Source organism: Trichechus manatus, unplaced genomic scaffold, assembly GCF_000243295.1.
Source record: "Trichechus manatus latirostris isolate Lorelei unplaced genomic scaffold, TriManLat1.0 scaffold00049, whole genome shotgun sequence".
NCBI classification, from domain to species: Eukaryota; Metazoa; Chordata; class Mammalia; order Sirenia; family Trichechidae; genus Trichechus; species Trichechus manatus.
In genome coordinates, this window is record NW_004443985.1 from 8,650,068 (window position 1) to 8,672,559 (window position 22,492).

General features: G+C 40.4%; 1 protein-coding gene across 1 annotated transcript in view; it reads left to right on the top strand.

Moving 5' to 3' along the window:
* Window positions 1-22,492, top strand: part of GADL1 (glutamate decarboxylase like 1) — a 166,409-nt gene that overhangs the window by 4,482 nt on the left and 139,435 nt on the right. Inside the window, exons 2-7 of the mRNA XM_004377357.2 lie at window positions 4,169-4,295; window positions 6,525-6,615; window positions 10,220-10,326; window positions 11,065-11,180; window positions 17,314-17,393; window positions 17,514-17,568. Coding sequence (XP_004377414.1) covers window positions 4,169-4,295; window positions 6,525-6,615; window positions 10,220-10,326; window positions 11,065-11,180; window positions 17,314-17,393; window positions 17,514-17,568 — 576 coding nt within the window. The remainder of the gene's footprint in view (window positions 1-4,168; window positions 4,296-6,524; window positions 6,616-10,219; window positions 10,327-11,064; window positions 11,181-17,313; window positions 17,394-17,513; window positions 17,569-22,492) is intronic.

Here is a 22,492-nt window from a genome sequence, read left to right on the forward strand (position 1 = left end):
CATATTCCCTTAGTTTCTGTTTATCTGGAAATGACCTAATTTCACCATCAAATTTGAATGAGAGTTTTGCCGGATATAATATTCTTGGCTGACAATGTTTTTCTTTCAAGATTTTATGTATGTCATCCCACTGCCTTCTTGCCTGCATGGTTTCTGTCGAATAATCTGAGCTTAGTCTTATTGTTTCTCCTCTGTATGTGACTTCTTGTTTTTCTAAGTGCTCACTTTTTATGTAACTTTCACCACAATCAAGATATAGAACAATTCCATTACCCCCCAAATTTCCTTGTGCCCCTCTGTAGTCAGCCCCTCCGCTTACCCCTAGCCCCTACAAACCACTGATCTGTTTTTGTCCCTATAATCTTTGATTTTTCCATAATGCCATATATTGATGGCGTCATATCCTCTGTAGCCCTTTGAGTCTTGCTCTTCCTTCAGCGACATGCATTTGAGATTCATCCAAGTTGTTGCACATATGAGCGATCATTCCTTTTGATTGTCTCAGCTACTTTTTTAATTTTAATTTTTTAAAATTGTGCTTCAGGTGAAACTTTACAGAGCAAATTAGTTTCTCAGTCAACAATTTATACACAGATTGTTTTGTGACATTGGTTACAATCCTCACGATATGTCAACACTCTCCCCTTCTACACTCCAATTCCGTGTTTGCATCCATCCATTTTTCCCACCCCTTCATGCCGTCTTGTCATTGCTTTTGGGCAGGTGTTGCCCTTTTGGTCTCGTGTACATGATCGGACTAAGAAGCACCATCTCACATATGTTATTGTTTGTTTTATAGACCTGTCTAATCTTTGACTGAAGGGTGAACTTCAGGAGTGGCTTCAGTTCTGAGTTAAGGTGGTATCCGGGGGCCATAGTCTCAAGTGTTCTTCCAGTCTCTGTCAGACCACTAAGTCTTGTCTTTTTTTTTTGTATGTGTGAATTTGAATGTTGTTCTACACTTTCCCCTGCTCTGTCCGGGACCCTCTATTGTGATCCCTGACAGAGTGGCTGGTGGTGCTAGCTGGGCACCATCTATTTCTTCTAGGTTCAGGCTGATGGAGGCTATGATACTTGTGGTCCATTAGTTCTTTGGACTAATATTTCCCTTATATCTTTGGTTTTCTACATTCTCCTTTGCTCCAGATGGATGGGACCAGTAGATGTATCTTAGATGGCTGCTTACAAGCTTTTAAAACCCCAGATGCTACTCACCAAAGTTGGATGTAGAACATTTTCTTTATGAACTTTGTTATGCCAACTGACATAGATGACCCCCTTGACCATGATCCCCAGCCCCCAGTCCCAGTTAACTTAGTCCCTCAGGGTGTTTGGATGTGTCTATGAAGCTTCTATGACTTTGCCTTGGTCAAATTGTGCTGATTTTCTCTATATTGTGCACCGTCTTTGCCTTCACAAAAGTTAACACTTATCTACTATCTAGTTAACGATTTCCCCTCCCCAACCCCCATCAAGGATTGGTTCTTTCTGTGTGTAGTAAGCCTTTTCTTGAGTTTTTATGATAGTGATCTTATACAGTATTTGTCCTTTCCTGATTGACTTGTTTCACTCTGTGTAATGCCCTCCAGATTCATCCATGTTGTGAGATGTGTTGCAGACTCATCATTGTTCTTTATTGTTGCATAATATCCCATTGTGTGTATATACCATAATTTGTTTATCCATTCATCTACTGATGGGCACTTCGGTTGTTTCCATCTTTTTGCTATTGTGAATAATGTATCTCAGCCACTTTTTTGATTTACCTCTGCCTGTCATGATTATGGAATTCCTGGGAGGTGCAAATGTTAACTGCTTGATTCCTAACCAAAAAGTTGGTTGTTCGAATCCACCCAGAGGTGCCTCAGAAGAAAGGCCTGTTGGTCACAGCCGTTGAAAACCCTATGGAGCACAGTACTACTCTGACACGCATAGGGTTGCCATGAGTTGGAATAGACTCCACAGCAATTACTTGTTATTGGTTTTTGTTTTGGTCACAGTTATAACATCAGGATTTGATTTCATACCCTTTGCACAACTTGAAATTTCCCCCTGCTTCCCTCAACTTCTCACTTTCAAGTCTCCTCAGCCCCTGGCTACTCCTCTGTCTCTCTCCTCCCCTCCAACTTTTTAAAGAGGTGTCTATACTCCCTCCCTCCCTCTATTTCCTCACCTCCTACTTCTTCACTTCGTAGCAATCTGGTCTCCACACCCACCTCTCTAAGTCAAACTCCTCTTGCCAAGAACACCTCCTTGTTGATAAATCTCATGAGCACTTCTTAGTCTTTCTCTGATTTGGCTTCTCAGCAGTACTTGACAGTAGTGACCATCCTCTCCTTCTTAAAACATTCTTTTCTCCTTGTGTTTAATAACACTGAAATCTCCTGGGATTTTCTTAACTTCTCTGACCTGTCCTCCACCTTACAGGTGAGTTCCCCTTCCTTTGCCCATCTCTAAGGTGTCGGTGTTGCCCGGTGAGATCCTGAGCCTCTCCTCATTTGTGTAAGTCCTCTCTGAGCCATATCTTTCACCATTATGATATAGTGCGTGCCTAGAAATCTGTCCCTGATGTTTTATAAGAACTTCAAACCAACTTCTACTCCCCTTTTGGATGTTCTCCAGGTGCCTTAGCCTAAATATGCTCAAAACTCATCATCCCCACCACACCCACAACCAGAGCCTTCTCCTGTTACCCTGTCACCACCATCCACCCATGTGTCCTCCCTAGGATTGTCCTTGACTCATCCCTCTCCCTCACCCTCAATATATAATTGATTTCCAAGTTCTATTGATCCTACGTTTTAAATATTGTGAGAAACTAAATACTTCATTCCTATAGCCTCTACGCTCGTCCAGACCACCTCTTTCTCTTGCCTGGGTTTTTGCATTTCCTGTTTTACCTGAAATCTCCACAGAGCAACAAGGCTATTGTCCAAAACACAAATAGGATCATATCATTCCTCTGTCCAAAACTTTTTAATGGCTTTCTTAGGGCCAAGTTTAAACTCTGTAACATGCCACGTAGAGCTCATCATGATCTGAGCCCTGCTTATCTCTCCATTTATTCATTGATTGATTCATTCAGCACATATTTATTGAGTACTTATTGCATGTGTTAGTTACTTGGGATGGTGAACAAACATGGAGATCTCAGCTCTCACGCAGATTATGTTGGACACAATAAACAAATGAATTATAGTATGCTGGAAGGCAATAAATACTATGAGAAAAAGAAGAGTAGAGCAAGTTGGGGGACTGATAGAGATGGGGTAATGGTTAGGTTACAGTTTTAAATATGGGAGTTAGGATTGCTAGCATTGAGAAAGTGACATTTGAGTAAAGCTGTGAAAGAAGTGAGGAAGTTAGCTATGAGGATTTGGGGATAGGACATTCTAGGCAGAGAGCACAGCCAGTTCAAAAACCCTAAGGTGCAAGCATGCTGGGTGTGTTCAGGGAACAGCGGGGAGGCCAGAGGGGCAGGAGCAGAGTCAGCAAGGAGAAAAGCAGTGCTAGGAAAGACCAGAGAGGACATGCTGCCAGGCAAGCACATCACACAGGTCATTTAGGTCATTGTAAGGACTTTACCTTTTACTTTGAAGGGAATGGGGAGCTATGGGAGGTATTTGAGCAGAAGAGTGCCCATGGCTTAGGTTTAAGAGCATCACGCTGGATGCTAAGTTGACAGTAGACTGTCAGGGGACAAAGGTACAAGCAGAGAGACTTCTTAGGAAGCTATTACAGTATTCCAGCTTTACTTCTTGTCATTCCCTTCTTCAAACTCTGTGTTCTAACCATACCAAACTTACTTCATTCTTCAGGTGTGCTGTGGGCTCCCTGCATTTCAACCTTTGTTATCTCTATTAATTCTGCCTAGAATACCCCTGGCATGACCCCATTGCCCTAATGTTTGTTTGGTTCACTTTATTCTCATTTTTTGTAACAAGTTAGATGTCAGTTTCACCAGGCAATTGTCTTTGACCTTCCAAGTGTAAGATGGAGCCCCTAATTTGTGCCTGTCATAGCTCTTCACATTGACTTATGGTTGCTCATTTAGTTCTCTGTCCCTCCCACTTGTCTGAAAGCTTTATGAGGATAAGGTCCATGGTTCTAAAATCTTCTCAATACCTAACTCTAGTGAGTGCTCAACAAACTGTGCCTTAATCTCCAGGTTTGTGAATGGCAGCCTCCTGAACAACTGAAACAGCTTCTTGATTTGGAGATGAGAGATACGGGAGAGCCACACCACAGGCTGTTGGAACTCTGTCAGGATGTCATACGCTACAGTGTCAAAACTAGTAAGAACTTCAATTTACTTTCTGGATCTGACAAGTCCTTACATTTTCTCAAGCATGTATTACCTCCTAAGAAAGCCGAGGATGGCTATGTTTCCGGGATGAGTAACTTGAATCAAAAATAGTGGTTCTGATATTTTTACTATGGTCTGTTTAATCTCTGATTATATACAGATTTGTGGTCAAGGTCAAAGATAAAATTGGTAGGAAAACCGTTGGCTTTCAGTGGTCATACCTAAATATAATCTGCTTCTGGACAATACCCATCCTTCAATTATAATCAAGAACATACCTTATGACTACTACTTACTGGAATGGTTAGTGTGTCTTATATTGGTCCAGCTGGCAAGTGATATTTTGATTTGCTGTATTTGTTAAAGGATATTAAATCTTGATGGCCTAGAATATGCAAATAAAAATCAAAATGGTGTCTTTAATATAAACGAAAATGAATTTATTCCAAAGACACTGAAAAACTCTTGGCAATTGATAATTAGCAAATTAATTGATCAAATCTAGCAGGATCCAAAAATAAAAATCTTTAGGAAAGTGTAAGAAAAATGAATGCATGGTAAGTTTTTGCTGTGATTGTTTCTCAATGATGCCATAATCTGCTGTGATCTTTTGTAAATTCAGTAATGTTATATCATTTTCATGGTGAAGTTCTATTCCAATTTGACTGTTAATGTTTTATACACCCAGTAAACAAGTTTCAAAAGTGGGAGAATAACTTCCCCAAATATGCATTTCTCAGTATGATGTAAAGGTAATCTAGTGTTTAAGACCATACAAGTGTTATGCTTTGTGAATTCTGACACTGAACTAAATTTAGTGGAAAGAGCATAATAAAATTCTGGCGAAAAATAATTGGATTATACCCCCTTGGGAAAGCCTGGTGTATGTATCAAAAACCCAGTTAGCATTTCAAAAGCAGAGATACATATCTTATTATTATAGTGTGTGTCAGAAGTGTAGAATGACATTTAAGGCAGTGGATTTTTCAGTTTACTGGATATTTTCCGTAACGTAACCATGGAAATCAATCATAAATTAACACAGGACTAAAAAAAAATCTTATTAAAATTACTTGTAGCAATGTCTAGTTTTCTTTGCCAGATCAGAGGAAGTTCTCCATTTTATTTAAAGAGTCATTTTTTGAGATTTTTGTTTTTTATTGAACTCCTAGTTTAAAGAGAAAGGGGAAAAAACAAAAAAACAAATGTTAAAAATGGCGATGGTAGATCACTGACTAAAACGCTTCCCAAGTACTCACATTTAGAAATAGACCTCCTGCGTCTGTGTTCTCCGTCATGCTGGGCTTCCTATGGTTGAGAATGCCAAGTCAGTTAGCCTGGTGTTTGGTGTGAATATTCACACTGTGTAAAGCCAGAACCTTTATGAGACCTTTTCTATGAGGAAAAAAAAAAGAAGACTGGAAGTAAAAGTTGTTCGAGTCTTAAAGGCGACTGCCTTTGAAATAAGTTGAATCAGAAAACTGATGTAAGCTGCCTGAGGAATCACATCTTGCTCCATCTACGTAATGCCAGACACGGTAGTCCAATCTGAAAGCCGAAAGGTCACTCCCTGACAGTAGCCTGAGGTGAACCCCAGTGGTGAGTGAAATGTATTTGAAGTATGGGGAGTTCCTATTGATATTTTCAGAAGATAAAGGTAGCAGGCTTTGATGTGTGGACCAACAGTGTTCAAATAATCCATTTCTCAAGGGATTTGGTTTGGGTGTAGGTTGTAGAAAAACAGAGCAAGTAAACCAACCGGCTTAAAAGTATGTTCAAGTCCTACTTAGAAACTTATTTTCCACATTTTGTTTCCTTGTACAAGATTAGATTTAGATTTTGTTTTTTAAACCGAGGTATGATTTTCAATAAATTGCATGAATCTTAACTACTCATCTCAATGGACTTTTTATATATCTCTACATATGTAACCCCTACCCAGATCGAGATATATAGAACATTTCCAGAATTCCAAAGGTTCCCTCGGGCCTCTTCCCAATCAATAACTCCTTCCCGAAGTTACCCACCATGCTAACCGCTGTCTCCATAGGTCAGCTTTGCCTGCTTTTGAATATCATATAAATGGATTCATACAGTATGTGCTCTTTTGTATCTGGCTTCTTTCACTACCTGCAAAATTCATTTGTGTTATTGCTGTATCAGTTGTTCTTTTTTTTTTATTGCTGTGTAGATGAATACTCTGTTTTACAATTTACAGATCACCCAAGATTTTTCAACCAGTTGTATGCTGGACTTGATTACTATTCCTTGGTGGCTCGGTTTATAACAGAAGCATTAAACCCAAGCGTGTAAGTGCCATGTTGCTGGAATTTTACCCTAAACATGAATTAGCGATTTCTTGTTTAAGTGGATGAAATTTTATTTCATGAATTCCTGTTTAATGGTTTCATGTGTTCAGTGTCATCCTAAATAATGGAAAAGTCTTCTGACACTTAGCAAAGTCAATGAGTGGTACTCTGAGATGAGTAAAGCAGGCATTGTTACTGCTGTTTAACAGATGAGGAGACTGATTAAACAACTTCCTAGACATTCCGTCATGAAGTGCCATGTCTGTACTGAGTGCTGCAGATACACTGTGAATAAAAGCAAACCTTGATTTTGCCCTCATGGAGCATAAAATCTGACGAGAAAAGAGAGATGCTAATCAGAATGTAAAATTCGAGCTCTCATATGGGGAAATGCATAATGCTGTAAATACATATAAATTCATGTATAAATGGGGCACTTTTTCCTGGTTGAGAATTCGGGGAAGACTTCTCTGAGGAAGTGACAGCTGAGAGCTGAAGGATGAGTAAGAGTGAACTAGGTGAAAAGAAGCGGGATGTGTTCCTAACAGAGGGAACAGCATGTGCAAAGGCCCTCTGGAGGAGGCCATATGACGTATAAACTGAAGGCCAGCGTGGATCTAGCTGAGAGAGCTAAAGGGAATGTAGTGGAGAACGAGGCTGGATAGATAATAGCCAGACATTCAGGGCCTGTTTTTCAATTCTAAGCACAATGAAAAGCCTCCAAAGGGTTCTAAATCATTGGGTGCCATTTTCTTAGTGAAAAGATCATTCTGGCAATATGGAGAGGGAGTAGATTGGAGGCAACTAATTAGGAGGACATTACCTTAGTCACTCGAGAGATGATGATAACTTGGACTTGGATGAAAGTGGCGGGAATGGAGAGGAGAAAAATGTGATTAGAAGATAAAACAGAAAGGATGGGATGATGTATTGGATCTTGGAAATGAGGACAAGAGGGAGGCTTCTGGGATGATACCGGGGTTTCTAGTGTTCATACCAGGGCTGATAGTCATGTCATTCATTGAGATGAGAAGCACTGGGAGTGGAGACCAAGTGAGATCAAGAATTCAGTTTTCAATTGAGGGCATTTGAGTTTCAGTGACTTTGAGATATCCGGGAGAGTGTATCAACTGAGCTGAGAGCTGTACCTGGAATTCTGATACCTATATGGAAGGTATAAATTTAGGAATTATTGGTGAATAGATGGTAATTGAAATTGTGGGCATGGATGATAACCTCTAGGTCAGATTCTCAATTCTGACTGCTCATGAGAATCAACTTGGGAACTTTAAAAAAAAAATTGATGCCTGGGCCCCAATCCAGACCAATTAAATCTGCATCTCTATGGGTGTGTTCTAGGCATTGCTATATTTACCAAGCTCATCCAGTGATTTTAATGAGCAGCCAGGAGGGAGAACCACTGCCTGGGGGAAAGAGTATAGAGTGAGAAGAGGGCTTAGGCCTGGGTCTTGAGGACATCCAACATTTAATGGCTAAGACGAGGAGGGCCAGCATATAATAGAGAGAGAAGAAGGGGAAAATCAGGAGGGTAGACATGGAAGCCATGGAGGAGAGTGTGCCTAAAAGTAGAAGGGGATCAATGGCATCACATGTTGTTGAGTAGTAAACTAAGATAAATACTGAAGTGTCCATTTGTAAAACAACATGGGCATCATTGGTGACATTAGCTACAGAAGATTTGGTAGAGGAATGACAGCAGACACCAGGGTGGGTACAATGAGTACAAAGAGTAAATGGTAGATAAGTCAGAAGAGACAGTAAGATTACTACACAACTCTTTGAACCTTTCTTGGTATGTTCTAGGTCTTCTAACTCCTGTCTGAGTTCTTTTATCTGGACTAATTAGATAAATAATAATAATAATAAATAAAAAATAAATAAGTACCTTCCTTTTAAAATCAATTTTACTTGAGATTTCTGGATCACATTTCATTTATCCTTACAATATGTTTTCAGAGCCAATGATGAGCATGTATTGTTATTACTATTTTATTGATCAGGTGACAGACAGAGAGAAAATGATTCACAGTGAAAACTCAGGTCCTAGCAGATGCTAAACTGAACAATCCACTTGAAATATGGTCATGAATGAGTTTATATTGCCTTTTTCTCCATCTCCAGCTTATTATCAAGTTTATAGTTGGACCAGCTTTCAAAGAGAGCTTTAATGCTAACTTTTTTCTTGCAAAAAGTGGATGAGTAGCTCATTTGTATTTGATGGTACACATAAAATGTATATATACATTTTAACATGCTTGGTATTTGAAACTGGCTTCATAGCATGGTTGAAAATAAGAGCTCTCTTGTTTGTAGAATGACATAGTGTCTGTAGAGTGCTTGACACATAGTAGGGGCTCAATTTTTTTTTTTTTTTTTTTGCCTTCTTCCCAAAGCTTTCCCTCCAGATGTTAAAAATAATCACATTAAATTCTGTGACTATAAATCTAAATGTGTCTGCTTAACTCATATTTAGAGTACACATTTATTCAAATACAATCTAAAGTAATCACCTAATTGAGAAGGAGATTATAGATATTTAGTCTTCCTCAAGTTATCTGGAGGGAGAAGAGACTGCAACATTGCAAAACAAGGCATGGCAACCATTGTGCTTTGGGTTCCCTGGGAAGCAGACTCTAGACGGAGTTTAGCAAGCAGGATGTTTATTAAGGAGTACCCTGGGGATCAACACCAGTGGACAGGAGGGAAAAAAACAGGAATGGGCAGAGAGGTAGGCGTCAAGCTGAGATGTAGGCTCAGTGACAGCTGGGGCTGACCACACGGAGATCCCTGGAGTTAGAATGACCCTTCAGAGTGGTCCCAGTTGACCCCCGAGGGCCAGGCCTTTATACCTCAGGCTCCATCAGTCATCAGGTGTAGACTCTTACAAGAAGGGGTGTGGCCTTGGGGGAGGTGACTTGCTGTGGCTGAGGCATTCCCTAAAGTGCCGATGTGGCAACGCTCTCTGACAACAGCACTCCAGCCCTTGGAGCAGTAAAGCCTTCATTGACAAGGGATCTAGGTGGTGCCTTTGCAGTGATGTCAGCCACACAGTGAGAGGTCCCCAGAGAGTTCTTCCCATCTGAACAAACACAGGCAGTGGGGCGGAGACAGCCCTAGTTCAGGGCAGGTAGTCTCCATGTTGAATAGTGAGAACTGACAGTTAACATGCTAATGTACTCATGACAGTAACCCAATAAAACCTGGTTACCATGACAATGGTTTTTCTTTAACCAGCATCCAAAGCACATCTTACAGAGTGAAATGGCTGCTGCTCATGGCTAATACAAAGAATCCAGATGCACTACTTTTCTCTCTCCCAATGGAATTCAAGGTCCTTTCCAAATGAAGTCTGATGAAGCAGCTTGCGTGTCCCTAAGGTCCCCAGCTACTGGCATTTATCTAACCGTGACTAGCCCCATCATTGACTGCATATTTCTCTATTTCCAATGGATACATTTCCAAAGGCTCTACCTGCACGTCAGCAGCCAGGTGGTTTAATAAAACCCTATGTGCATTTCTTGGGACGCCAAAGGGATGGTTTGACTCTACTCATAGAAGTGAAGTGTTTTTTATATCTATCTAGTTATACGTATGAGGTGTCCCCAGTGTTTCTGTTAGTGGAAGAAGCAGTACTGAAGAAAATGATTGAATTTATTGGCTGGAAAGAAGGGGATGGAATATTTAACCCGGGTAAGTACATTTAGTTATTGCCATCAGCCTTCCATTATGAGCATCTACAAACTAGTTTATTCATGTTCTATATGAAGAACTAAATCTCCTTGTAGATTTACACATTACAAAAAGTTGGATATTACTAAAGCTATTTGATGAGAACCTAGCTTGTGCCTTTCTAGAGAGTGATAATATTTCCGTAAATGCTAAACAAATTGTCACACAAATGAGGTTTCTGCAATTGAAGGTTAGTAGCTAACAAAAATGAATTTATCTACTCTTGGGAGTTTGGAAGGTGATAATAAGCCCTTCAAAATTTTAAGATCGATTTTACTTGAGACATTTTCTGAATCGCGTTTTGTTTATCCTTACAATTGGTTTTTTGGAGTTGGGGACAGAGCATGTATTTTTATTTTCATTTTATTGATCAGGTGATAGAATGAAAATTATTAACTGTGGAGACTTGGGTCCAGCTAGGTCTCCTGGCCCGAAATCTAGAGTTTATAGAGGGAAACTTTTAGCTTGGAAAAATCCTGGCGTGAGAGAATAGACCAAAATCTCTCTCTTTGCTGAGATTGGACACTGCTGGGATTGGAAATTAGGAAGTGTAGCAATGGAATGTTCAGAGTAGTGGGAAGGGGCAAATTCAGATGATTTTCATCGTGGTTTATGCCTTTTGTGCTTTACCTGCATTCAGCAATGAGAGAGCTAGAACTTCATGCTGTACATGTGATATTTTACTGTTGTTTTTTGCAGGTGGCTCAGTGTCCAATATGTATGCAATGAACTTAGCTAGATACAAGTATCGTCCTGATATTAAGGAAAAAGGGCTGTCTGGGTTGCCAAGATTAGTCCTTTTCGCATCTGCAGAGGTAAAAAGTTATTCTTGATATCAGGTCTATATTTTCTGATGATGCAATATTATAACCGGGCTTGTATATCTGGGGACTCCTGATGTGATTTTATACTCTTTGTGTGTGACTAGCATGCTTCAATATCACATAATATCTCATTCCAAAGGAAAATCTGATGGGTTTGCTATTGTAACCTCTGGCCACTCAGTTTTGCACATCACCTTTATTTAAATGTTATAACCTGTAACATTTTTGTTTGAGAAAAGAGAACATTTAATTTGAAAGTGCTGTCTCTTTCCATGAATCTCTTCTTTGAGTGTGTTTATTAGCGCCTAGATTATTGCCACTGATCTAGGCTATGTCGTCTACTCACATTTCCTTGTAAAATTGATTGCTTTGGGTGGCTAAGAAAAATCTTTTATATATTCCTTTTCAAGGGGAAGAGGAGATAACCCGGTAACAATGAACATCACACACACACAAACAGCTGAATGTGGCCACAGTTCCCTTATCTCTTATTTGATGCTCCGCTAAGTAGGAGGTCAGAGAGTGGTTAAGTGCATTGGCTTTGAGCTAGTCTGCTTGGATTTAATTCCTCTATCCACCAGTTGCTATCTTAGCGACCTTGGGTAAACTGATTAACATTTCTATTCCTCTGTTTCTTAATCTGTACAAGTAAGTACATCAGTTAACTCTTACTATCCAATAAATTATCCCTAAACCCAGTGGCATAGAACCACAACCATATATTATTACTCGATAGCTGGGCAGTTCTGCTGCTTAAGGCTGGGCTCCCTTGCCTGCTTAGGGGTTGGCTGGCTGATGGCTGATCTAGGGTGGCTCAGCTGGAATGATAGCAGTGACTACTCTCTGCTCTATGTGTCTGTCACTCTCCAGCTGGCCACTCCAGGTGTGTTCTCAGGGTAATAGTAGAGGGGCAAAGAGCTGGAGACACACCAAGCCCCTTGAGTCCTAGCCTCAGAACTGTTCCATTGTCACTTCTGCCTCATTCGCTTGGAAAAGTAGCTCAAACCTCTGAACCCAGATCCAAGAAGTAGGAAAGTAGACTACATCTTGAGGGGAAGTTGCTGCAAAGTCAACCAGCAAAGGGCATGGATACAGGGAACAGTGAGCAAGTGGAGCCATGTAAGCAACCCAGCTACCCCAGCAAGCTTCTTGCTGCACTGATGTATCATTGTGAAGATTAAGTGAATTAATTCATCTAAAGTAGTGTCTGGCACTAAGGGGAGGAGGACTAGGGTCTTATTGCTTAGTGGTACAGTTTCTATTTGGGGCGATGGAAAACTTTTGGAAATAGATAGTGATGATGTTTGTATAACATTGTAAATGTAATAAATGCCACTGAATTGTATACTTCAAAATGGTTAAAGTGCTGATTTTTATATAGTATGTGTTTTACCACCACAACTTTTTTTTTTTTAGAATTTGGCTATTATTTGTAGGAGGAGGGAGAGTGAGCCAGCTGTGATAAGGTGATAAGCTGGTAAGGTGGGTCTCTGGCACAGCTTCTGTGCAGTGTATATGGAAGATGCTCTTTTTTTCCTTCTCTACATTGTGTGATCCCAGTGGGCGCCTCTGTCCACCCCACCATTGCTTCTTCCCCAGATCCTTTGCAGAAAGTACCTTCTGCAGTAATTCTAGGTCTCTGTAAACAACATGAGAAGGCCAAAACCCTGCAAGGTCTCCATTATTTCCTGCTGGGCTTTTCTGTACCATTATATATATATTTTTAAGACCAAAGGTTACATTTTTATTGCAAAAGGACAAACTGTGCACTGAGAGGTCAGCTGTGAAAGAAAGCCTGGCCACCCTCACGCTTGCCTCCTGCCCCGCTCCATCCTTGCTTTACTTTGCTCAGTGCTAAGGGCAGAGGGGGTGTTGAATGCTGGCAGGCCCCTGGGAGGAATCGTCTGGCCTGAGATTTTTACACAGCAGGTAGAGGCCCATCTTTATAAGATGTTCTTTCTGTAGCAAGAAAAGAGTTTTCTAACGTGGGCAGCTTGGGAAAACAGTTATTATGGAGTAAAGTTTCCCCCTCTGGGTTCCAACCCCGGATATGTCAGTTTGAGGGACCCCTGTGGATCAGAAATACAAAGTCCCTTCTGTGTTTGGGTTGCTATTTCCAGGCCTGGGAAAGCTGGTTTAATAGGGCCCCTGCTATCAGCTCGATGCTTTCACATTTGCCTCTTTTCATTCTTTGTTGTGTTTAAAACTTGCTGGAGTCCTCGTCTGGAATAATTACCCTGAAAGAGGGGAAATCATCCTAGAATCTTCTAGAATAAAGATTATGCCTGGAAAAGATCCAAATACAGGTGTAGCTGGGAGATTGGGAGTAAGAAGAAACTGAACGCAAAAACCTTGGCTAGCATGCCATCAGACCAAATCAAACCAAACCCACTACTGTAGAGTCGATTCCAACTCATGGTGACCCTATAGGACAGGGTAGAACTGTCCCATAGCGTTTCCAAGGAGTGGCTGGTGGTTTCAAACTGCCGACATTTTGGTTAGCAGCTGAGCTCTTAACCACTGCACCACAGGGGCTCCATGCCATCAGAAGATGGAGCTGAAAAAGCAAGAACTAGATGGGAATTCCACAGAAAAATTCCATCACTTTGAGAACACTTTAACCTTGAATATATACTTTCTCCCCATCCATACAACTCCATTTTGTGGCTTGCTCTTTTCCCTGCCCTGCCTAAAAAATACAGATGATAGCATTTATATTATTTTAATTCATATTTTAGTGGCCACTTTTACCACTTATTACAACAAATTAATTTATTTGATTTAAAAACTAATTGAAAAGGGCTGTGTTTACTAAGTGGTCCTAAATACTATGGCAGCCTTTTTGCTACATCCTCTGTTTTCTTTTAGATATTTGGTCCATGGCCCAGGCGTTATTTTCCTGTATTGTTTTATTACGTGATCTTACTATTCCAGTTTTTATGCTGCCCCAGATTAACCAGGCTAATACTTATCCCCACCTTGCACCATCAAATCCAGAACATTGACTCCCTCCGCTAAAGGTGCTTTTGCATACTTCAGGTTTTGGATGTGATCTAGCTCTTGATGGAGAGCTGGAACATGAAGACAGAGACACTGTACTGTCAGCATTTCCAAGGTGGTCTCTGCATTGTTAAACGGGAATCAAAACAGAAGGGACCTTTTGGAGAAAAGTAATAAAATGATCATCTGAGACTTGAATAGCTCTTAGAGATGAATTCCTTGGGAGTGTAGAAATCCTAGGTTTCTAATGTCCCTGAACAAGTCTGTCTTGGAAGAAGTACAGCCAGAATGCTCATTAGAAGCAAGGATGGAGAGACTTCATTTCTCGTACTTTGGACATGTTATCAGGAGGGACCAGTCCCCGGAGAAGGACATCATGCTTGGTAAAGTAGAGGATCAGCAAAAAAGAGGAAGACTCTCAACGAGATGGACTGACACAGTGGCTGCAACAATAGGCTCGAGCACAGCAACGATTGTGAGGATGGCGCAGGACCGGGCAGTGTTTCATTCTGTTGTACATAGGGTCACTGTGAGTAGGACCTGACTCGACAGTACCTAACAACAACAGTGTTCTCAAACTATTCAGATCACTTTTTGGAATCAGCATAAAGCAGTGATCGTTGTCTGCCACTAAAAATTGAGCAGAAAAAAGAAACTGTTGCCTCCTAGGCCAGTGATCAGTTGGCCTAGTTCCTCTCTAGCAGGGCTGGGACTAGTGTGATGTGAGTGTGTGTCTAAGGAGCAAGTTTCAGGGTCATGCCTTCTTACATTTTACACCTTCGGCACCCCCCCCCGGTCGTGGCCCTGCTCTCTGGGTGTGAACTGACCTGGGCTTGGATGTTTTTGTGGGCATTCTCAATGGGCAAACAGGTGCTTTTTACAGTGTTGTACTGAGCATGAGGAATTGAACCAACCTTGTGCTCTTAGAGACAGCCCCTACACACCCCTTCTCTTTATCCCCTAATACGTAGCATGTATAAACCCTTCCCTCCCTGCCCTAGAGCTAAAGGATCACCAAACAGGTCAGCACTAGAAGAAGCCCAAGTGTCCTGAGCCACAATCCAAATCCAGCAGAAAGTGGTTCATTGAGAAACAGTGGTTCATTGAGAAACACAAGGTCATATAAAAAGTCCTTGCTGGCATTAGAAAGTAACAGTTCAGCTCAGCGCTGCCTTTCACGTAGGCGCTTGCTGTTTTATCTTTATAGAAATGGACGCCTGCTGAGATTTTTGCGTCTTCTGTAGACATTTCAAACCTACAGGGAACTTGGGTCTTAGAACGACTGACTGTTCTTTTGCCAGTGATGAGAACAGCAATCACTTGTTTCTAAATGCAGTTGTTATTTCTGAACTCCAGCCTTCTAGGTTTTTCTTTTCCTTGAAACTACTCAGCATGTCTGAAGCATCACTCTCTTTCTCTTTTTCTCCCTTTCAGGATTCTTTGGCTTTTCTGATGCTTTTAGATGTTTAGACTTCAGTCTTGCAGACTTTTTATCTGTCCCTGTCCTTTTGAGATTGACATTGGACTATATTTTGCCCTGAGGTCCCTAAAAATAGCTGCACCAAAGCTATTCTGATTACAAGTCTTTTATTCAGCAGATCCATTGGTTGGGGGATATTTTGCTGTTTTTCAGGGACAGAGAGCTCTGTGATTTTCCTTATAGGCAGATGTCAGTGGGGTAGGCTAGTATTTACCATTATGAAATCAATAGCTGTTGAGTTGCCAGAGCCCAAATCTCTGGTGAGAAATAATTCACCTCAGCTATGTCACCTTAGTTGTGCCAGGCATGTGACCTCGAACCAACCCAGGCTGATGTAGCAAGTGGAGAATTAATTACATTTTCATGTATATTATTACACTTCAATATGCATATGTTCTTGTAACAACCTGAAATGAATGCATCCTGCAGGCATTTTGGACATGTCCTATTTGATATTTGGAAATTAATTATTTAGGATGGTTTCATTCTTCCTAATAGTGTTACTTACACATTTATTTTTATAGAGTTTTTTAAAAAAAAAAGAGTTCCCAATATAACCTCTTGACAAAAGAAGAAAAAAATTACCACATTTGAGGGAATATATCAAGTTAAGTGTGAAGGCATGACTACTCTTTTAATGTATTCATACCTACAAATTAAATTACTAAGGTTTTTTGGTACGATAATGTCCTTTAACACCTTCATTCTTCTGGCATGAAATTGAATTAATTGACCACCTGCACTCATTAATATATAAAGAGCGACATGTTTGGATGTTAATTATATTATAGGCTTTGTGTAGTGGGGGCAGAGGAAGACTTAATAATCTAAAGCATATACTACTATTTGCTAGTAAGAAATAGACCAGACCTAATTCGAGAACCGTCTATTAACCTCACTAATGCCATGGTTGAGTAAATTAATATGTCTGTAATTTATTTTTTTTGTTATTATTATTTTAGCCACATTCCTGTGTGTCTAATTTTAGCCTTGTGTTCGATATTAAACAAGGTTGGTCAAGTGTCTGACCAGCATTTATAACCCATTTTTTTGTTCTTGGAAAATAATTAAATTCTTCTCCGGTTTTTGACTGCAGCCTTTGAGATAGAGTCTCTTGCTATCTCTTTAGAGAATGTTGAGTCAACAGTGGACTGGATTCTAAGTTTCCATTAAGACTGAGTCTTATTAGTAGCATCAAGAAAAACTTTTCCCAATGTTATGAAGAAAAACATCCTTCACTAACCAACTTTGTTCTATGTGCCAGACACTGTGCTAGACCCTTTACATATATTAACCCATTTAGTCTTAACAAGTTGAGGGAGAAAGCATTATTGGCATGCCCACTTTATAGGTTAGTAAACTGAGCCTTGGCAAGTATATGTAATTTGCTCAAAGTTCCATAACTATAACGGGTAGACCTTGGAGTTAAATCCTGATTTCTCAGACCCCAAAGTCAATGATCTCAACCACTATACTAAGGGGCTCAATTAAATTACTGTTTTCTTTTAATTTTAATTTCAATGCAATAATATTCCAAAGATAGTGCTCAGCCAGGATGACTTACACCCATTTAGAAAATACACAATATTATTTTCCTGCTGTGTATTCATGTCTCTGCCTTCCCCTTTGCCCCTTTTAATTCAGTGTCATTACTCCATGAAGAAGGCAGCCTCCTTCCTTGGGATTGGTACTGACAACGTTTACTTCGTGGAAACAGATGGAAGGTGATGTGGACAGGATTCAGAAGCTTGGTGGGTGGAGGGGGACATTCATACTCTTTAAAAAGCTGTAGCATTCTCTATTAATGTCTAAACATAACCGGACTTCTCAAATCTGTCCCTTAGAGGTAAAATGAGACCTGAAGAACTGGAGAAACAAATCTGGCGAGCCAGGAAAGAGGTGAGAGGAGAGAAAAGAGAGAGGAGAAACATGTGTGTGGGGTTGTGTATGTGTGTGGGTGGGTGGGTGGGTGTGGGTGTGGGTGTGTGGGTGTGTGTGTGTGTATGTGTGTGTGTGTGTCTGGGTATGAGACAGAGGCAGAGAATGACAGGGAGAGAATGCAAACACCAAACCCATTTCTGTGTGTGGGAGAGAGATGAGACCATGTTGAAGTTAAAATAGGGAAACTCATTTACAGATGTTCTATTTCCAGATGTTTGGCTCTCCTTGTTCTGTGGAGGTTCTTGGATGTTCTTATTCCCAGGTGGCCAGAACCTATTAAAACATTGGCATAACCATATTCAGGATCCTTGTCTAGAGTTAGCCCTGAGAATGAACCCAGCCTCTCCAGCAGGGTCGAGCATCCGTTCTCCTACATAACTCCTGACCCTCGGAATTCTACTGGCCAAACCAAGCCTCTGGGTTGCGTTCAGGATGATTCCTGATTTGTTGATCATCCTATCCTTCCAGGTTGCTCCCAACCCCAAGTCCATCCATTGCCATCACCCCCTAGTAGGTCTTGGTCCAGTATTTCAGCTCTGACAATAGTGGCGTCACCGGGGTGGTGCAAGAGGTGCAGACTGCACTGGGTGACCCTGTCAGAGAGGGCGACTCTAAAATGACTGTCTATAAAATCTTTGTGCAGTGTTTCAGCAGAAATTTATTATTATTTTTTTTAATGAAAATATCCCTGTAGTTAGTTATAGAAGCTCTGGTGGTGCAGTGGTTAAGAGCTCTGCTGCTCACCAAAAGGTCGGCAGTACAAATCCACCAAGCCGCTCCTTGGAAACCCTATGGGGCAGTTCTACCCTGTCCTATAGGGTCCCCATGAGTCAAAATCAATGTGACGGCAATGGGTTTTGGTTTTGGGTTTGGTTAGTTATAACAACGAAAACATTTTCTGTAAGCCCAGCTTACATGAATCAATATACCTACAAGACGAAAACTCTATGCTAATTTACTTTTTGAACCTTGTAATGTCACTCTGGTCAGAGCTTCATTATTACCCAATTACAATGATGCTTCGAATCATGTCTGCACACGCTACAAGCACATGCTGTTGTTTTCGTTGTTGGTTTTTTACAGTCCCTGATTTTGTCAAATTTTGTGGTGTTTTAGCTATAATATTGTGGCAATTACTATTTGTGAACCTATATCAATAACTTTTTTGAGAATGAAGTAGTAATTAAAGGAAAAGAAGGAGTGGTGTACAGGAATTCACGAGTAACATTAGTACAAAAAGCCTTACTAAGGATTCTGTATGGTCTAGTACGGGAGGATGTCCATGGGGTGGGGGCAGGGGGTGATACCATGAGTTACTGCACTGGGTGACACCAGCCCTAGTGATGCCTCTGTCCGGCAGAATGCCGTCTGTTTCTTAGCCGTGTGAAAGTTAACATAGCCCTCGTGTGGGAAGGCAAGGCGTGGCCCTAGTCATCTGCTATGCACCAGCCGAGGCTGGAGGTGCCAGCCATCTTGCTTGTTGATGAACACACCTGGAACCCAAACCTGCTGGATTAAGTGAACCAACTTCACTGCTTCCCTCCTATCCCACTGCACCCCCTGCTACTAATGGAGCATCAGGCCATCAGACCATTCTCGAATAACGTTCCAATAGGTAGCAACAAAGTTAGGCATGACTGCTGAAAAATGAAAAACCCAGCTTCTGAGCTAAGATGTAAGTCTATCTGTCCTCATAGGATTTCACACTAGAAAACATGATTAATTTTTTTGTCTTTATATTCCCCGTCTATTGCTGTACTCTTTATTTCTTTTTTAAATTTTGCATAAAAATCACCTTTTGCTGGGGCATGCGGGAAAATGCTGCCACTGTTGCATATGTATTGTTTTCAAGTGTATGTCCTTACATCCTCATTGATCTTTTTCTGTGTGTGTGGTTTTAAAAATCGTTCCAGGAACAAGTAGATTTGATAGCTGTCTAATGGTACAGACTGTCAAAATTTCTCTGAATCCTGGGTAAAATCCTACATTACAACCTGTGAAGAATTTGTTCTGCTGTGAACCAAAGCTACTGCTTTCTAGTTTTAGCTTCACTTTTTCTTCAGAAGTTTCTATCAGAGATAACTTTCATTACATCACCAGTGCTTGTTGCAGGGAAAATGGCAGTTTTTGTGTGTTTTCTTCCCTCCTTTCCTTCCTTCAATTTCATTATGTAAATTTTCAAACATACGCAAAACTGGAAAGAATAGTATAGTGAATCCCTTTATGCTCATCAACTTTAATAATCTTTAAGTCATGCTGAATTCTGTTATATTTACACCCCCCATCCCTTCCCACTGCCACTGGATTCCTTTGAAGCAAATCTCAGACATTATGAAAGATAGTCTCTTTTAAAAACCCACAGTTCCATGATTATATCTAAAAAATAATAATTTCTTAACATCAGCAAATCATCAAATATCTGGTCTATATTAAAATTTCTCCCACTGCCTTTCTTATGTTTTATTTATTTATTAATTTAAATTGTTGTCTCGTTTGAATGAAGATTCAAGTATAGTCCACATGTGGTATTTAGTCAATAGATCACATAAATCTTTTCTAATCCACATCTTCCCCTCCTCCTTTCTTCCTCCCTGCAATTGATTTATTGACTAAACTAGTTCCTTTGTCCTACAGTGTTTTCCACTTTGTGGATTTTATAGATTACCCCAAGAATTTGAAAATCTAAGAGATTATTTCCTGCTTCCAGTCTGTTCTCTGTATTTCCTATACTTTGGCAGTTAGATCTTGAGGGTTGATGAAATTCAGGTTAGAGCCTGGCTTTTTTACCAAGAATACATCATAGGTGGTATTTTGTTTCTGTCAGGAAGCACCTCCTTTTTGTGATAAGATTGATGGGTTCAGGAGCTGTCAGCCTGATCTATCCATTAAAAAGCTCTCCAACAACCTCTCATCTCGTGGATCTGGCTGCCACTGATGATCATTGTCTAGACCCATTATTTTATTAGCTGATGTTCTAGTTCATTCTCTCTTTCCTTCATTTATTGGCTGGCATGCTACTGTAAAGAAAAAAGTCCCCTCACCCCTATTTGGTTTTCCTATGCCTTGGTGGTACAGTGGTTAAGTGCTTGGCTGCTAATGTAGGGTTGGCGGTTCGAACCCACCAGCCACTCCAAGGGAGACAGATGTGACAGTCTGCTTCCTTCTGTAAAGACTACAGACTTGGAAACCCTACGGGACAGTTCCACTCTGCCCTGCAGGGTCCCTATGAGTCAGAACGACCTGACGGCAATGGGTTTTGTTGTTGTTGTTTTGGTATGGGAACAGTTTGCACAGGCAAGACAGGATAAATGCTTGATTCTTTTCCCTATTTACCAGTTGTCAGAATAGCAAGTTGATTGCCTAGCATCCTCCAAAGATAGCCAAAACTTTTTTTTTTTAGTATCATTAAGAACTCATCATTCTAGTATATTTCATGTTTCTCATTCCACTGCAGTCATTGTTATTTTCGTTGCTCAAAAATGTTTGTTTGTCCTGACAGTGAAAGTATATGAAACGGACATAATCCTAAAGTTGAGAACTTGAAAAGGAGAAGTTTTTTTAAAAAAGAAAACATTGCTTTAGGCACATTTAAAAGTAGGGCAATCGGGTTAGAGCTGGTCTCCTCAGGTTTCGTTCAAGTTAGTTAAACTTGAGGTTGGATTCACCAAGGACAAACCTTGCGTCCAGCCTTAGATAATAATACATGATGACCAGTTTATTTTTCTCAGTAGCCTCAGGCCTGCTTGTTTTGTTTCAAGCCTTTGAGTCATATTGTTGCAGATATAGGGAATAGCACATCAACTATTTTTCTACTGGAATCCAATTCCCTGGCCAATCACAACCCATTAAAAAACTGTCCAACAGTGACCTTTACTCAATGCCGTTACAAAGATGGTGAAAACCACAGGGGCATAAGAGATTCTAAAGTGCTTATGAAAAGCAAAAATGAGTATAACCCCTGACTACTTGGAGGTGTTTTTGTATGTGAAAGTCTGAGATGACAAACTTTCTCAGGGAGTACAGCTCATCTGCAGGATGCAATCAATATTTTTTCCCTGAATTTTCTCATTAACAGCATGAGGTCTGGGGAGGAAAAAAAAATATGGAAGGTTAAATTCGGATTGTGAAAGTTTAATTTCTGGGCCTGATATTTATAGCTAGGATTGTGAAAAAGGTGAAGAACACTCATTAATGGACTATAATAGTTTGCACAGGTATTTCCTCACCACCGTTAATGATGTCACATAGTTTATGAGGAAAAGCCCAACCATTAAAGACACCTTAAATGGTTCTAGAAATTACTTTTTCTATTACTTTTAATGATTGTTGTAAATCTGGTCTCATTTTATGTAGGTCATTGGGCCTAATAAAGACATAATCTGTTGGTAGTTGAATACAGGGAAGAATTTCTAAAGCCTGTGGTTCCCTGGGGGCTCTGTCGCCTGCTGCTCTGGCTCTAAGAGGTTTGGGTGGATTGGAGTCTGTGCGTTATAACTGCTAGTCAAAATCATAAAAGGATTCATATATGCCATTCACTTTGCATCTCATTTTAGACAGTATGCCCCACTACCCATTAAGAAATAACATCTTACTGTCAAAGGTCAGCTAAATTGGAATGAGTCTGGTTCAAATACTACAACCTTTGTTATTAAAAGGGCATAAAAATATATTGCAGTCGCAACTACACTTCGAGATAAAACTGGGAAAAAAAAGTGCTTCCATCCTAAATGGAGGTAAAATGGCTTTTAAAAGCAGTAAACATTCTGGTCACTTTTCCTTGAGTGCTCTAGAATCTGGGGGTTCTAGTTGCTTTCACCATCTCCACTTTTGCCTGCAGCTTCCACAGTGAGCAGCACATCTATGCCACCACACAGGGGTAGAG